Source organism: Lampetra fluviatilis, chromosome 36, assembly GCF_964198595.1.
Source record: "Lampetra fluviatilis chromosome 36, kcLamFluv1.1, whole genome shotgun sequence".
Taxonomy (NCBI): domain Eukaryota; kingdom Metazoa; phylum Chordata; class Hyperoartia; order Petromyzontiformes; family Petromyzontidae; genus Lampetra; species Lampetra fluviatilis.
Genome location: NC_136310.1, coordinates 598,232 through 615,990, shown reverse-complemented (window position 1 = coordinate 615,990; position 17,759 = coordinate 598,232). Strand labels below are relative to the sequence as shown.

At 53.2% G+C, this 17,759-nt stretch overlaps 1 protein-coding gene across 1 annotated transcript; it reads left to right on the top strand.

Annotated features, from left to right (window-relative positions):
• Positions 1 to 13,438: 13,438 nt before the first annotated feature.
• On the top strand, positions 13,439 to 16,134 carry LRRC58 (leucine rich repeat containing 58). The gene has a single exon (XM_078873116.1). The coding sequence runs from the start codon at positions 14,036 to 14,038 to the stop codon at positions 15,098 to 15,100; it is 1,065 nt and encodes a 354-aa protein (XP_078729242.1). The 5' UTR covers positions 13,439 to 14,035; the 3' UTR covers positions 15,101 to 16,134.
• The last annotated feature ends 1,625 nt before the right edge of the window (positions 16,135 to 17,759 follow it).

Sequence of the window (17,759 nt, the reverse complement as noted above, 5' to 3'; positions counted from 1 at the left end):
TCACGCCCCCCCCCCTTATCGCCCCCCCTTCTCGCCCCCCCTTCTCGCCGCCCCTTCTCGCCGCCCCCCCCCCTTCTCGCCGCCCCCCCCCTTCTCGCCCCCCCCCCTTCTCGCCCCCCCCCTTCTCGCCCCCCCCCCTTCTCGCCCCCCCCCTTCTCGCCCCCCCCCCTTCTCGCCGCCCCCCCCCCCTTCTCGCCCCCCCCCTTCTCGCCCCCCCCCCTTCTCGCCGCCCCCCCCTTCTCGCCCCCCCCCCTTCTCGCCCCCCCCTTCTCACCCCCCCCTTCTCACCCCCCCCTTCTCACACCCCCCCCTTCTCACACCCCCCCCCTTCTCACCCCCCCTTCTCACCCCCCCCTTCTCACCCCCCCCCCCTTCTCACCCCCCCCCCCTTCTCACCCCCCCCCCTTCTCACCCCCCCCTTCTCACCCCCCCTTCTCACCCCCCCCCTTCTCACCCCCCCCCCTTCTCACCCCCCCCCCTTCTCACCCCCCCCCTTCTCACCCCCCCCCCCTTCTCACCCCCCCCCCCTTCTCACCCCCCCCCCCCCTTCTCACCCCCCCCCCCCTTCTCACCCCCCCCCCCCTTCTCACCCCCCCCCCTTCTCACCCCCCTCTTCTCACCCCCCCCCCTTTCTCACCCCCCCCTTCTCACCCCCCCCCTTCTCACCCCCCCCTTCTCACCCCCCCCCTTCTCACCCTCCCCCCTTCTCACCCCCCCTTCTCACCCCCCCCCCTTCTCACCCCCCCCCTTCTCACCCCCCCCCCCCCCCGCTGCTCCCCCCGCTTCCCCTCCTCCCCCCTGCTCGCCCTTCTCTCCTCCCCCATGCGGCCTCATGGGGGTGAGGGGAAGGAGCGGTCACGCGATGACCGCGGCGCCGTGAGGTCACGCCCCCCCCACCCCTCCCCCATCCTGGCCATCCACCGCGGCACGCTGCTTGAGTAGCCCCCCGAGTAAGATGGCCGTCGAGAGGTCAGGGACGCGGCCAAGGACCCCCGCTATAGGCGCCCGAAGCGATGCCTGATCCAGTGAGAGGGGCGGGGGGACGCGAGGGGTGGGGGGTGCGCGCGATCACGTGGCCCCGCCATTTCGCGGTGGGGTCGCAAAGGGAATGGGTGACAGCTGTGGACTAGGAGGGGATGTGAGGGAGTTGAGGGGATGTGGGGGAGTTGAGGGGATGAGAGTGAGTTGAGGGGATGTGAGGGAGTTGAGGGGATGTGAGGGAGTTGAGTTGAGGGGATGAGAGTGAGTTGAGGGGATGTGAGGGAGTTGAGTTGAGGGGATGTGAGGGAGTTGAGGGGATGTGAGGGAGTTGAGTTGAGGGGATGTGAGGGAGTTGAGGGGATGTGAGGGAGTTGAGGGGATGAGAGTGAGTTGAGGGGATGTGAGGGAGTTGAGGGGATGTGAGGGAGTTGAGTTGAGGGGATGAGAGTGAGTTGAGGGGATGTGAGGGAGTTGAGTTGAGGGGATGTGAGGGAGTTGAGGGGATGTGAGGGAGTTGAGTTGAGGGGATGTGAGGGAGTTGAGGGGATGTGGGGGAGTTGAGGGGATGAGAGTGAGTTGAGGGGATGTGAGGGAGTTGAGGGGATGTGAGGGAGTTGAGTTGAGGGGATGAGAGTGAGTTGAGGGGATGTGAGGGAGTTGAGTTGAGGGGATGTGAGGGAGTTGAGGGGATGTGAGGGAGTTGAGTTGAGGGGATGTGAGGGAGTTGAGGGGATGTGAGGGAGTTGAGTTGAGGGGATGTGAGTGAGTTGAGGGGATGTGAGGGAGTTGAGTTGAGGGGATGAGAGTGAGTTGAGGGGATGTGAGGGAGTTGAGTTGAGGGGATGTGAGGGAGTTGAGGGGATGTGAGGGAGTTGAGTTGAGGGGATGTGAGTGAGTTGAGGGGATGTGAGGGAGTTGAGTTGAGGGGATGTGAGGGAGTTGAGGGGATGTGAGGGAGTTGAGTTGAGGGGATGTGAGTGAGTTGAGGGGATGTGAGGGAGTTGAGGGGATGTGAGGGAGTTGAGTTGAGGGGATGAGAGTGAGTTGAGGGGATGTGAGGGAGTTGAGTTGAGGGGATGAATGTGAGTTGAGGGGATGTGAGGGAGTTGAGTTGAGGGGATGAGAGTGAGTTGAGGGGATGTGAGGGAGTTGAGTTGAGGGGATGTGAGGGAGTTGAGGGGATGTGAGGGAGTTGAGTTGAGGGGATGTGAGTGAGTTGAGGGGATGTGAGGGAGTTGAGTTGAGGGGATGTGAGGGAGTTGAGGGGATGTGAGGGAGTTGAGTTGAGGGGATGTGAGTGAGTTGAGGGGATGTGAGGGAGTTGAGTTGAGGGGATGAGAGTGAGTTGAGGGGGTGTGAGGGAGTTGAGTTGAGGGGATGTGAGGGAGTTGAGGGGATGTGAGGGAGTTGAGTTGAGGGGATGAGAGTGAGTTGAGGGGATGTGAGGGAGTTGAGGGGATGTGAGGGACTTGAGTTGAGGGGATGTGAGGGAGTTGAGGGGATGTGAGGGAGTTGAGGGGATATGAAGGAGATGGGATGTGAGGGAGTTGAGTTGTCTCATCGTGGATTTCGTCAGCGTCGCGTCCACTGATCACCAGGCCAATCTTGTTCAGCTTTACAAAAAAACAATGAAAACACACGGTGATATTGTACCATATACAGCTATTGTACCGCATGGACTGTGAACGGTCATCTCCCAAAACGTTTATATACTGCATTATTTTTAAGACACCAGTGACGAATGCGTTGAGTTTTTCTTCCAGTGATGTTTCGGGTTGTTACAATCTTTTTTTTACATAACCAGGAACCGGATGATACAAACGTGTAAAACCGGTTATCGTTTTGACGAGCACGTAACAATGTATTGGCATGATTTAAAGCTTGCGTGACTGCAGGGATTCATATTCTTGGTTCTTTCGGTAAAGTCACGTAGAAGGGAAATAATAAAAATATAAAATCACGACGTTTCGACTGCAAGACAAGCAATCATCATCAGGTGTGAAATCCACAGCAAGAAAGTTTGATTTTTTTTTTCTTGCTGTGGATTTCACACCTGATGATGATTGTGTTGCAGTCGAAACGTGAGAATTTTATTGTTTTATATTTTTATTTTATTATTTCCCTTCTACGTGACTTTACCGAAAGAACCAAGAATATAATGTATTGGCAGTTAACATCATCGTGCGTGCCCTGTTTCACTGACACAAAGCGAGATGCTGTGGTCGCCAGTTGATCTCCAGGCGCGGCAGTTTACACAAAGAGGCACATTTCTCAATGCCCCACTCAGTCGCAGTCTGGATGGGTTCACAGTCGATGTGAAGGTCTCACGTGTGTGTGGCGGGGTAAGGTGTGGGTACTTGCGACCTACAGTTTTCCAAAGACGTCTGTTTAGCGTGAAAAAGTCGACCAGATACAACCGGAGCTCCCTGCCGTGAAGGACCTTCCACCAGCAGGAGCAGAAGCAAACTAAACTTGTAGGGAAGTGAACACGAGGAGGAACCACGGAGAGTCTGCGCCAAGTTCCCCCGAAGCTTTGCGGTCCTCTATATATGAAGGTTTGCTCGCTCAGTGAGTGAGTGTTTACACGTGGGAATAAGCCGGAGCACCCAGAGAAACCGCACACCCGTGAGGGGGCAACATTATACTGGTAGGAACGAAGTGGACCAGACCACCAATAGATTATATCGTCCGTCCGTCCGTGTATCAACATCGCCCCCTACTGCAAACACTTGGCATGACCCTGTCCGACAAGATGGCCGCCCGCTCCCCCTGCGATCTGTGAAATAAACAAGATGGCCGTCGCTTCCGGCGCCTCACGGCGAAACTTTAAACACTAGAATACAGTAATTTTTTCTTTAACTCCTCTATACCCAGTCGATATCCCTGTACCGATACTAAGTATTATTCCTACCAGCCCACCCCGCAGGGTCCTGTTACTGGTAGGAACGAAGTGGACCAGACCACCAATAGATTAATGTGTCCGTCCGTCCGCGTTTGTCCGTCCGTCCGCGTTTGTCCGTCCGTCCGCGTTTGTCCGTCCGTCCGCGTTTGTCCGTCCGTCCGCGTTTGTCCGTCCGTCCGTCCGTGTATCAACATCGCCCCCTACTGCAAACACTTGGCATGACCCTGTCCGACAAGATGGCCGCCCGCTCCCCCTGCGATCTGTGAATTAAACAAGATGGCCGTCGCTTCCGGCGCATCACGGCAAAACTTTAAACTTCGCTTCAAAATTACTTTACTGAAACGCAGCACGTTTATTTAAAAAAATACTTTACTGAAACGCAGCACGTTTTTTTAACACAGAGACAAGAAACATTTATTAACACAGAGACGAGATACATTTAATCGCCTTATTTGTGCACGAAAAGCACGGCGCGAGGCCTAGTGCGGCAGGCTTCGCGAGGCCTAGTGCGGCAGGCTTATTAACACAGAGATGAAACGCAGCACGTTTATTTAAAAATAAATTTACTTTACTGAAACGCAGCACGTTTTTTTAACACAGAGACAAGAAACATTTATTAACACAGAGACGAGATACATTTAATCGCCTTATTTGTGCACGAAAATCACGGCGCGAGGCCTAGTGCGGCAGGCTTCGCGAGGCCTAGTGCGGCAGGCTTATTAACACAGAGATGAAACGCAGCACGTTTATTTAAAAATAAATTTACTTTACTGAAACGCAGCACGTTTTTTTAACACAGAGACAAGAAACATTTATTAACACAGAGACGAGATACATTTAATCGCCTTATTTGTGCACGAAAAGCACGGCGCGAGGCCTAGTGCGGCAGGCTTCGCGAGGCCTAGTGCGGGAGGCTTATTAACACAGAGATGAAATGCAGCACGTTTATTGTTGTTGTTGTGCATATTGGCAGTGGTGCCTGACTCGGCTGAATCTGCAGCCCGGCAGCGGCAGAGCAGAGGCAGCGAGAGGCCTCGTCGCTGCTGCTATTCACTCGCTTATAGTTCTACCGTGTTCACTACATCTCTGTCGTGTTCACTACATCTGCTGTGTTCACTACATCTCTGCCGTGTTCACTATCATCTCTACATCTCTGTCGTGTTCACTATCACCTCTACATCTCTGTCGTGTTCACTACATCTCTGTCGTGTTCACTATCATCTCTACATCTCTGTCGTGTTCACTATATCTCTGTCGTGTTCACTATCATCTCTACATCTCTGTCGTGTTCACTACATCTCTGCCGTGTTCACCACATCTCTGCCGTGTTCACCACATCTCTGTCGTGTTCACCACATCTCTGCCGTGTTCACTATCATCTCTACATCTCTGTCGTGTTCACTATATCTCTGTCGTGTTCACTATCATCTCTACATCTCTGTCGTGTTCACTACATCTCTGCCGTGTTCACCACATCTCTGCCGTGTTCACATCTCTGCCGTGTGCACCACATCTCTGCCGTGTTCACCACATCTCTGTCGTGTTCACTACATCGTATTCACACGCAAGTATTTCTACTTGTGCTGCAATCTTTGATTATTTAGCTGCTGGCTGCATGTTTGGTGGCGATGCTACCGTTATAGCAGCACCAACTGCGGTTGGTTCTGGGTCCATGGAAACGACGCTTTTCACTGCGAGTTTGTAAAGGGTTCCAGCAGCAAATGCGGTCTCTGTTTCAGCAAGCATCTTTTCAACGTGGGCGTCCAGACAACCATTGGGGTCTTCAAAGTCGTGGTTGTTTTCGGTATCCATGTCGTGCGCGCGAATAAAAACTCGAAGTGCCAAACAAACACTGCTCAATGTAGTACTGTTATATGAATATGCCAAACGCCCGTTTATTAAACTCTATGTAGACGACATAAAATGCACCAAGGTGCCGTTTATTCCCTCTATTTTATTTCACCTTTATACTAGTAAATGCATTCGAGTTTCCCCATCTAAGGTCAATTAATCTCAGACGTGATCGTTTGGAAATGAAAGACTACGAGTCTTTAAATCTCACAGCGTTTCTTGTCAAAACAAACACTTTTAATTAACGTTACACTAGAATACAGTAATTTTTTCTTTAACTCCTCTATACCCTGTCGATATCCCTGTACCGGTACTAAGTATTATTCCTACCAGCCCACCCCGCAGGGTCCTGTTACTGGTAGGAACCACCTGGTTCCACCAGCCCACAGGGGATTATTGTGTCCGTCCGTCCGTCGTGCATCCAAAAATGGGAGGGGTGGGGAGGGGCTGGGTGGGAGAGGTGGGGCTGGGTGGGGAGGGGCTGGGTGGGGCTGGGTGGGGAGGGGCTGGGTGGGGAGGGTGGGGGTGGGAGGGGTGGGGCTGGGTGGGGGTGAGGCTGGGAGGGGTGGGGCTGGGTGGGGGTGGGGCTGGGGTTGGGTGGGGAGGGGCTGGTCACCCCGTGGTGCCCTTATAAAACTCAACGTTTAACCTACTCACGCCGGCTTGTGCCCGCCCTCACAGTCGGCCATATTTGCGGAATACACCACGCCGCCATTGACCCTGGCCATTGACCGAGCAACCCAACGTGTTCCTACCAGCTCTCTCCGCAGGACAATGTGTTCCCCATACAGATGGAGCAGGTGGAGTCCACCTGGTGGAGTTTCGCAAACATTGTGCGATGATCCACAAACCCTCGCTGCATCCACAGTGCTGGATTAGACGACACGTGCACGGCCACCCAGAGCCAAGTAACAGCTGCACTTTTCAACCGAAGCAGTTCAAATGCAACCACCACGGTGCCTTAGCCCGCCGTGCCGTTTGTCTGTTCGCGCGTGCATTCATGCCTCGACACTCCACTGGAATTGGTTCCTGACTTGGTATCGGCAAACTGATTCTACAAACGGTTTACCGGTTATTGTTTAACAACACTGATACACAGTTGCTATCTGATGTCAAAGGGTAGATGTTGCAGATTTGAGGTAACAAGGTACAGTAAATAATCCGTGACTGGGGGCTTCCGGAGACTTGAAAGCAAAAATCAATAAAGTTGAGAGGTCATTGGAATGTTTATGCAGTTGGTGCCAGCAAATCGGGCCTCTCAAACTGATTTAGATGTTACACATTTTTTTTAACATCCTTATGGCTGTCTATTCTACAATACTTGCAATTACAAAAAATACCTGTCCAGACATGAAGGGTTATTTCACGACGCCTATCTGTGCGTGCTGTCAAAGAAGGGCTAAAGATCGGTTCAGTTAATAACCACTGACGGTCAGGCGTGGCAGGGAATCGAACGGAAGTTGCCTGGTTCATCGATAACGACTGCATCGCCACTCAGCCCCCTGCAGCATCCAACGGTGGCAATATTTGATTTCCCGTGTGGGAAGAGGGCAACTGATTTGCACCGCGAGAGGAGCAATGCCCTCCAGGCTCCACGTGGGGAAGAACACGGCTCTCGTCACACACTGCTTTCACAATCGCGTTACATAACGCATGCTGCTAACCGTACACGCACATACGAGGCGCGCACACTTGCAAACACGCGCGCACCACACACATGACACGCGTTACGCAACGCTGACCCCAAGATGACAAAGCAGTTTTGCAGGAGAAATGTGCACTGCTCATAATGTTCTTAGAGGCGCGACCCAGTGAGGTTATCCAGTCAGTGGCTGATGTTCGATCGAATCAAAGAATCGAGTCAACGCGGCTAACTTGACAAATAAAATCATCTACAGTTTCGGTCAAAACCAGATCCGTGGGTATATTTCCACTTCCTCCGTAATATACATCCTTGAAGCAAGGCCGTAATTATAATATATATTGGGGGGGACACATCCCCACACATCCCCCAATATTCAAAAATGCTCAAAATGTCCCCCCAATATATTGCTATAAAAATAAGTGCTATGTTATGTAAAGAAAAACAACAATTTGCTAACCCTTGGCCACAATATCTGGAATTGTCTTCATATAAATCAATGCATAGATTTCTGTTTATATGATTGTGGTTATGGTTGTACTTTATTAATCTCTTAATCTCTGCCATTACATACAATGAAATAAGAAATGGTAAAAAAGTAAATATAGAGCAATGTAATACAATACACTATTGGACCTTATTGTAAAAAAATAAACAAAAAGTCCATCCCATATGTTAGTGAATTTTTAAATATTTTAGGCAGGAAATAAGTTTTCAAATTTAGATATTTTTTCTGGGTTGGGACCCCCAGACACCCTGGAAGATTTGCCCCCCCCCAATGTTGACTCCATGGCTACGGCCTTGCCTTGAAGGATATTTTGGTGAACGTTGATGTCTGCATCAGATAATTCCCAGTGAGACGTGGGTCTATAACACCTCTAACAAAATATGCAAAACCCCCCACTCTGTCGACACGACTGACGACAAAAAAACTGCAAACCAAATAATCAACAGAGAGCGAATCTCAAGTATCACAAGTATCACGTGTATTGTGTGTGGTCCTTATCCTCTCCAGCAGAATGCACACATACAGACCTTTTGTCAATCCACTGCTGGATGAGGGCCTCCGTACATCATGCGGGTTGTGGGGTTCATTTGATCATATCAGAGTGGCAATAATTTACATCACAAATATTTTAATATCCGTTTTTAAAATATATCGCTTTGTAGATTATGTCCATCTAATGCGGTAGATCATTTACTACACACGACAACAGTGTCATCTCGATACGAAGTCAAACAAATCACGTGCCCTTGCTTTGGATCTGTGGTGCTGGACATTTTTGGCTTTTACCAAACCTCGGCAAGAGTTTGGCAAAATTCAAAACAAGCTGGGCGCTGCAAACAGCCGAGTCTGGGCGCATCAGAGACCAGGCGATGCCAATATCTACAGATAAAGCGGCACATAATCTTGTCAGTATTGTTTCGCCAATTTCTGGAACGCCTGAGTCAAATACAGCTGGGTGCCAACCCTGGCCCACACGTGCGTGTGCCGCGAGTTGGAAAATGCGTTTAGTGTGTAGCCATGCGAAAGCCCACGGGGCTCCACGTGGGACCACCTGTTGGGAAAGGGCCGAGCTCAGCAGAGTCGAAAGAGGAGGTTCTGTTACTGCTGCTCTCACTGGACTGGTTAACACAAGGGATAGCCCAACATGAATGCCTCCTGATCCCTGATCCATAGCTACGACAGATTAATCCCTCAAAGGTGGGACATACCCAACAATGTCTACCCCAGGGAGGAAGCGACGAAATCGGCTCACATGCAGGAGCTGGATGGATTGTTGCATTGAAAAACCATAAACGATGGCTCTGACCTAGGAAGGCCTTCATCCAGCAGTGGATAGATCGTGGCTGCTGAATTTTTTATTGAAATGATAAAAATGCATTCATTAATTGGATTGTCATCAGCGTTACATGGTGAATATTTGTCACATTGCAGAAGGCCTCCTCCTACGCGACAATGCCAGATCAGAAATGAAATTGCGATCACCAGACGTCATTGTACTCTTCGGATGACCTGTGTTAATCCATCCACTGCGCAGGCCAGACCTGGCATCGTCAGATTGTTCACATGTTGAATCTTTTTAAGAAAACGCCTACGTGGGCAGCGTTTTTAAAATGTCACTGCTGTAAACCGTGATGGGACGTTGGTCCTGGTTCAAGTGTGTATAAAAGTCGAGAGATTGTGTTGAAAACATCCACATGTTAGTGAGATTCCATGAATTTTTTTTCTAAAATGTTTTATTTATCCAAAAAAGTTAATAATAAACGAAAAGGAGGCGGTACCTTAGGGACATCCCTCATTTTATTGCCCGGTTATTTCAGTGGGGAATTACCAAAGAGAAATCTCTAAACCAAATCCACAGGATGGGATTTTAGTGCAGTCATTAATTCTGGAGCTGTAACGATCAAACTGTGTCGATACATGAAGTCAGGGCTTAATACTAGCCGGGTCTGTCTGGGTCAGTGATCTGAAACATATCTTCTAACCCGGCACACTACTTCCAATTTTCCTCTTGCTACAGCTGTGGATACTAGTCACGTGCCACCTACTACAGTCGACCAGCTACACGGAGAATATTTAATGAGAATCTAAGCCCTGCATGAGACAGAGTTTTCACCTGTAATAGTTTCCCCATGATCGTACTATTTTTGAGGACAATATGTCACTTCACATAAAAAACACTATTTACACAATCCACCGGCCCTACAACCTTCTGGGAGTGCATAACCTCTACATCATTGATTCAAATACAAGCATATTTTGGGCTAATTTAGACACAGAGTGACTTATCAGCAGTCAGGCTTACTTGAATTAATGTTGGTGAATTTCAGGTAGCTTTCATAGGATATATATAAGTCTTTCCAGGACAATTAAAAGTTCTGGTTATTATCCGTTGTGTAATAATACACGCTTAAGACAGTGCAGTGACGTGAAGTTCTCGCGTCTTCTGGTATTGAGATATTCTTCTTCCCGAATGATCCAAACGTAGTCAGGTAGACATTAAGAGATGCATCTGGTGCTCCCGCATGATAGAAAGACCCTCCTCTACAACGTGTCCATCCTTCCCATGCTGCTGCTGTGTGGCTCAGAGACGCGGTCAGTGACAGCAGCGGGTCTTCAACTCTACTCAGCGTGGTGGCGTGCTCGGGATTGGGTCACCTGGTTGCACTGGCGGATCATTGGGGTTTATTAGTAATAAATCTGCATTTTGTGACCCCCACTGCCACTGTGTAGCATATTATTATGTGCCAGGGACTCTATGAGATGATAGGACAATAGTCTGAGTCCATAATTGGCAATACGTAACGGCAAAGCAGTTATACGCGACTCAGAATTGTGCGCAGTTGCGTAAACAGCACACAACTTCCCTGCAGGCATTCACCTTCAGCGAGCGCGATGCCGATCACACAACGCGGTTCGAATTCGACCTTTGATCGATGGCTGCGCCATCGCCGCACACACGTCAAATAAAAAGCAAGGGACTAGTCCTTACTTACTAACAACTCCTCTATCATTTTTCATTGCTGGAGGGGTTGCCACCCCCTACCTGAAAATCCTGGTTGTGTCGTGTGGTGACTGCTGCGCCCCAGCCAGAGGCAACCGACTGATGATGAGAATGGGATGATATCCTGGTTATTTTTTTTGTACCTCAGAGGTGGCAACCGAGCATGAGACACTGGCCAAACCGGGATTGTAGGTGCACAGTGCGTGCGTTTGTCCATGGCACCCGTGATTTCAGAACCTCGACGGTGATTAACATGTACACAAGCAAGCATCCACATTAGCACATGAATGTCGGCGAAGGGAATGAAACGTAACTTTGTGTTCTCAAGTCCCTGTCAGGAGCTTGGGAGACAAAGGCACGGGGGGGGGGGGGGGGGTTATTTAGCATTGGGACTGTGGCCATACAAAGTCTATGCTCTTCCATTCAACGATCCTCCCTGTGGCCACTGCATCTCGCCTAATTTATAAACGATCATTTACTGCCCTTTGGCAATTCACTGCTGGATGGAGGCCTCCTCACGCTGTATCAGTTGTAGGGATTGTGGTGATTTGCTCTGAGGTCATATAACATTAGTGCCTCCAAGCAGGCACTGAGCCAGTTGGAAATCCACATTCCCATGACAAGGGCCAGTATATCCATATAACCACCAATGTAATAATGAAGTGTGTCTCCACTAAACACAACAGCCGCCATTTGCTACTCAGTAATTGTGACGTCTCCAATGCTTGTGGCAGACGAGATGCAGACACACCGTGAAGTGTGAAAGGCTCACTGACAGGTCACGGGACAGACCCTGGTGTTACGGGCTACCCGAGATGACTGACAGATGCACCACTTGTGCTCTCCACTGTGCCAACTTGCTGCGTTTTAGCCACTTGGCACTCCACTCGTTCTGAGCGTCGCTCTTTTGCCCTCCACTGTTGTTGGGAGGGAGACTATCTCCAACTGCCGAGTCGCATCCTTCACAAGCCTCGTCTACAGAGGCCAATCTTGACACCGCTGATACCAATCTTTGGCAAGCCCAATTAGCTTCACATCCTCCTGTACCACATTAACCAAATTTCGTATCTAACCTGTGCCATGCCTATTTAGCCTCTATCTGACCAAACAGAAGCTGCTTTGGCATATGGTGGCTGGGCATGTGGGCTACATGGGTCGAGGGATTTCCCCTTCTCCAATACCTCAAAGAAATGCTCTGCAAACCTGCAGACCTGTTTCTGGGGGTTGAAGATTGGATCACCGATCTTTCCATTTAGGACATTAATATATGCGGCACTGCAAGTTAATTTGTTATGGAAATACAGAGCTAGATGTATGAACTACCGAAGCATTTTCCACAACCCCTGACCGCTACCCACCCTTGCCTCACCGCAAGGCTCTCAGAACCTCCTAGTGAAGGCTGTGGTAAGCCTCATCATTCTCCGTGGAATGTTCTAGACGGTGGGAGATGGACCGGAGCTTTCTCCAAGTGAGCCAGAATACTTCCACCGTCAGCCAGGATCTCTGGGGTGTTGGACTGCATACTCAAAACAACCATTTCATTTGCATGAGACACGGTCCTAAACCTCTAATTTCCCCTCCGCATCAGGAAGGGGCATGATGCCAACATCGCTGCAAGCAATGATGAAATTTTCACTTGCAACTTTCATCAACTCGTCGATCCCAGGCTATTTTGAGTTTGAATGGGATCCTAGGTGAACGGCAGTGGAAGAATGGCAGGCCCATCTTACAATTGACAGTGGAGAGATCAGCTCCAAAGTCGGTGCTGGTGTCAAGGATATAGGGTTCGCATCCGTTGTTCCGTCAACGTGTAGTCCAGCAGATGTTCTTGTTTGGACCTGGTGTGCATCCATGATGTTGTGTGGATGCGCCGATGCCGGAACAGTGTGTTGGTGATCACAAGCCAATGGGCTGCACAAAAGTCTAGCAGCCTCCTACCGTTATTGAGTTGATCTGGCCCATGCCTTCGAATCACTCCAGCCCAGGTACGTGCGTTATGACCCACTGTGGGTCACAGAAGGCATCTTACCAGCAGATATCAAACGTGCATACGTGAGCACGCCAGTGACGCCACAACACTGGAACAGAACAACGTGCCGTGTTCTTACTCAACCTGCCCCGTGTGGCTCTTCTTGTGCAACGCTTTTATAACGCAGCCCGGCCACGGTGTCCGCCCCACCTCGTGCCCTACGTCACCGGCGGGGAGGGAGGGGGGAGGGGCTCGTGCCCAGCGGAGGGGGATGGGTTGAGGAGGGGGGGAGGGGGGGGTTGGGGAGGGGGGTGGTGCACGTCTCCCCCCGTGTCCGCGCCACAGCTAACAGCAGCCATCTTGCGTGGGGGGGATGCCGCCCAATCGCACTGCACGAGGCCGCCTGCGACAGCGTCAGCGCGCGAAGACGTCGCGGGTCCCGTCGCCCCCTCCCCCGTGCAGTACCACGCGGTCTCCCCACGTAAGATGGCCGCGAGCGGCCTCGCGTGGTAGACGCGGAGGGAGGGAGTGGGAGGGGCCCTGAGGGGCCCTCCCCCTGCTCCCACTCCTCCCGCTGCCGCCGTCGTCGCCTTCGCCGCCGTCGCCGCCGCTCCTCTCACCCCCCGGGTCGCGGTCACAGCCCGCGGGCCTCTTTGCCTTGGGAGCTGTGCGCGGTGAGGTCCGCGGCAATGGCGGTGGCGAGCGAGGAGACCGCGGGCTCGGCGTGAGCGCGGCCCGGGGATCCGCGTGACGGGAACATCACCACCAGCAGCACCAGCATCATCATCAGCAGCACCAGCAGCACCATCATCAGCAGCATCATCTCCAGCACCATCATCAGCAGCAGCAGCAGCTCGACATAGTCGCGTTCAACCCTTGACCACCATCACTTTAAACTCTTCCCACCACCAGCTTCACCTGACCCTCGTCGCAAGCACTCATCGTCATCCAGCTCCACCTCCCGCGTGACAGCCGAGTGCGCCGCCTGTCCACCCGCACGCCGCTCCACCCACAGCCCTCGCGCACCTGGGGGGTCCAAGAGCGGTCGCCCGCCGTGTCCGCTCCGTCCACCCCCCTCGTCCTCCCCGCTCCGTCCACCCCCCTCGTCCTCTCCTTCCTCCCCGCTCCGTCCACCCCCCTCGTCCTCCCCTTCGTCTCCGCTCCCTCTCCGCGCCCTCGGCATGGACGTGCTGGAGGAGCTGCAGGGCGAGCGGGTGCTGATCCTGTCGCGTCTGGGCGCCGGGGAGCTCTCCCTGGACGCGGTGGACGCCGCGGCGCGCGGCTCCACGCAGCAGCTGGTGCTCACGCACAACGCGCTGGCGCGGCTGCCGCCCGCGCTCTCCTCCTTCACGGCGCTCTCCCTCCTCGACGTCAGCTCCAACGCGCTCGTGGCGCTGCCCGAGGAGCTGACGGCGCTCGCCTCCCTGCGCACACTGCTGGCCAAGAACAACCGGCTGGACGCCTCGTCGCTGCCCAAGGACTTCGGCCGCCTCCACAGCCTCGAGTCGCTGAACCTGTCGGGGAACCGCTTCTGCGAGCTGCCCCCGCAGCTGCTGTCGCTCGGCCGCCTGCGGTCGCTCTCGCTGGGCGGCAACCGCCTGCGCTCCATCCCGCCCGAGATCTCGCGCCTCTCGGCCCTCGAGGTCCTGTACCTGGGGGGCAACGCCATCTCGTCGGTGCCCCCCGAACTGGCGCTGCTGCCCCGCCTCGCCTGCCTGGGCCTCTGCGACAACCGCGTGCAGAGCATCCCGCCCGAGTTTGCGCAGATGCACGCGCTGCGCTCGCTCAGCCTGCACAACAACCTGCTCATGTACCTGCCGCGGGAGATCCTGCACCTGGTGGGGCTGGCCGAGCTCAGCCTGCGCGGCAACCCGCTCGTCGTGCGCTTCGTGCGCGACCAGGCGTTCCGCCCGCCCGCCCTGCTCGAGCTGGCGGCCCGCGCCGTGCGCGCGCACTCGGTCCCCTACACGAGCGCCGAGCTGCCCGAGCACGTGGCGCGCTACCTGGACTCGGCCAGCAAGTGCCCCAACCCGCGCTGCGCCGGCGTCTACTTCGACGCGCGCGTCCGGCACATCAAGTTCGTGGACTTCTGCGGCAAGTACCGCCTGCCGCTCATGCACTACCTGTGCTCGCCGCAGTGCTCCTCGCCGCCCGGCGGCTCCACCTCGCCCAGCGACGCAGAGTCCGAGGACGACTCCGCGGGCCGCGTGGAACCCAGGCACGTGCAGAAGGTGCTGCTGGGATAGCGGCACCACCTCCACGCCGCGGGCTCGGAGACAGGGACAGACGCGGACTCTGGACCGCGGTGCATCGAGGAACACTGCGTACGGGAGATATGCGCCTAACAATCGGCGCACTGCGACACTGCGTGCGTCCGAGTACACGGGGAACACTTGCACCTCTGCGATAGATGGATGTGTGATGTGCAGCTGGACACTTCTCACTAAACACACAAGCACACACGTTACGCAGGGCATCACACACGGGACACGGACACAGGACCGACAACACTCGCACACGTCTCCACGTGCCAAAAGGAGGTGCTCGAGCGGCTTGGCTGAGCTGCCCCTTCCAACCCCGGCAGGGTCTCCCACTCTGGGTCCTGGGCTGAGTTGGGACCTCCAGGTCCTCCCAGCAGGACCAGGGACACCCACGAAGTAGCCCCCCTACCGGGGGCTGTGACCCCGCGTACGTTCTGGACTGTAACCAAGCACTTTCCTGTTGCCTTATGCGGTTATTAACATTTCACTTACCTTATGAGCCAGGCGAGAGCACTTTTGAGATTCGTGACTTTTGAAGGGACGCCTGGATGACCCCAAGTTTTACATTGGGATAGCTACTAAGGTTGCTTAAGTTGCAGATTATTTGTCATGCTTCTCTTTTGGCCGCGACGCCGGCGCTCACGGGCGTATTAACTGTATTAAAACGTCACGGCGAAGGCAGGGCTTTAATGCCAACCTCGCAGCGGACGTTGTTGTCACAATTTGTCGATTTCCCACAAAAATTCCCAGGCAGCTGTAGCAGGCAGAAGTTGAACCGGGGCTGGGTGGCCACGGCGTGGTGAGATGGGTGGAATTGCGGTTGTGTAACCGGGGTGGCTGTAAGGTGCCACCACCGACCCCTGTTCCCACCGCACGGAGAGATGCGTCAATGAGTAACCACGGCGCCATCCCGGCTTACCCGAGCCGCCTAGTCTCGTCTGTGCACGAGTGATTTTTGCGCTGACACTAAACTTAAAAAAAAAAGAAATAAACAAAAATATTTCTTACGCAAGTAATGAGTTGTCTGGAGATTGTGCGATTGTCGCTTTAACCGGAGCGGTGCGAGTGAGTCTTGTTTTGTACGACGGGAACCGCTCACAAAGGGATATCTTGTTAGGCGATCCACTCGGTGGCTTCTTGAGATGCCGGGTGGAGGAATGAAGCGGCGTTGCCGCAGCAGATCTAAGTGCAGGGCAAGTTGATGCGATATGTTCCACGGTCGCACCTGGGGTAACATCCCTCATCTTCCACTCGTGAAGCTGGCGTCAGCGCCCGTGTCCTGTTGTGCGGATTCGGTTGAGTTGACGTTCGCGGTCTTCGAGGGAGGTCGAGGCCTCGCAATCTGCCGTTGGGCAACATTGAGGTAAGATGGAGAGCGACAACCCAGCGTGCTGTGGTGACGCCTACATCTTGTGTGCAGTCGACAGCGCGGACGGCCAAGACTCTACACATCAACACAGACCATAGTAATACTACCAATAGTGCTGTCCACACAGCGAAGCCTCGCCAAGTCTCGGTACAGTAGAATGCTGAATTGGCTCAATTGGTGACATTCCATTCATGCATGTTGTTTGTTGGTAAGAAACTCAACACGCACATTACAGAGATAAACCTCCCAAGGTCCACAAAGATGGGTTAACCCCAACATGCTGTACCGCCATCTGGGAACCTTGCATCCCATTGGCTTTGTGAGATGTCCAATCGATACTGGATCTGCGAAGTCCACCAACACGTTTTTCCGCAGCGTTGGACCACAAGCGTGTGCCAGTGCGGCCGGCGCGGCGAGGAGTCCACCGAGTTCGACGAGACGGCACCGGTGTCGCTTGTCAACAGCAGACGCTCTCTCGGGGAAACAAGGACCTTTGACCCCGACCGTGGGGGTCAAAATAACCTCTTACCTGCGATGAAGGGCCATTTCCTGAAATGTCGCCTATTTTATGTTTTCTTTCAGGGCCACGATATTATTTGACGAATGTGAGTTTTTTGTTAACTGTGCCCCTGTGCACCACTGCTACGCAGTATCACCGACACGCCCGTTTGATCGTGTACACAAAGTGCCATGGAGACTGGTTGAGCTGGCTCCAGCGTGTGCCTTTGCATAATAGTGGCACGGCTCAATGAACACAACCTTATTGCGTGCAGCAGCAGCCTGCAAATACATTTGGCACGACGCCTGTGGTGGAAGAATAGATCTTAACTTCCTGCACGAGCCACAATGCTAATACACGTTTCAACGCTTGCCCCAACAGTAGTGTGGATCGGTGGATGGATGAGTAACTAAGTAGTTGTGTGAGTGGATTCTATAGGGAATGGGTGAGTAACTGAGTGCGTGAATGGAGTGGTACTGAATTGATGAGTGGGTGAGTAACTGTTTGAGAGGTGAGAAAGTGAGTTGTGCGAGTAAACAGGCAAGTGGCTTGGTGAGTGGGTAATGTCGTGACTGGGCGGGTGGATGGGTAAGGACATTGGTGAGTGAGGGACTGGGTGGGTAAATGAGCAGCCGATTGGAAGCATCTAAAAATGATACTGAGCGAGCGACTCATTTATTTCGTAGAGAGCTACATATATATGTTGAGCGTGAAATCAATCCTGCATATGTTCTATTTGCTCGGCGCGTGGGGAAGAGTTCCTGGAAAAGCCCCGA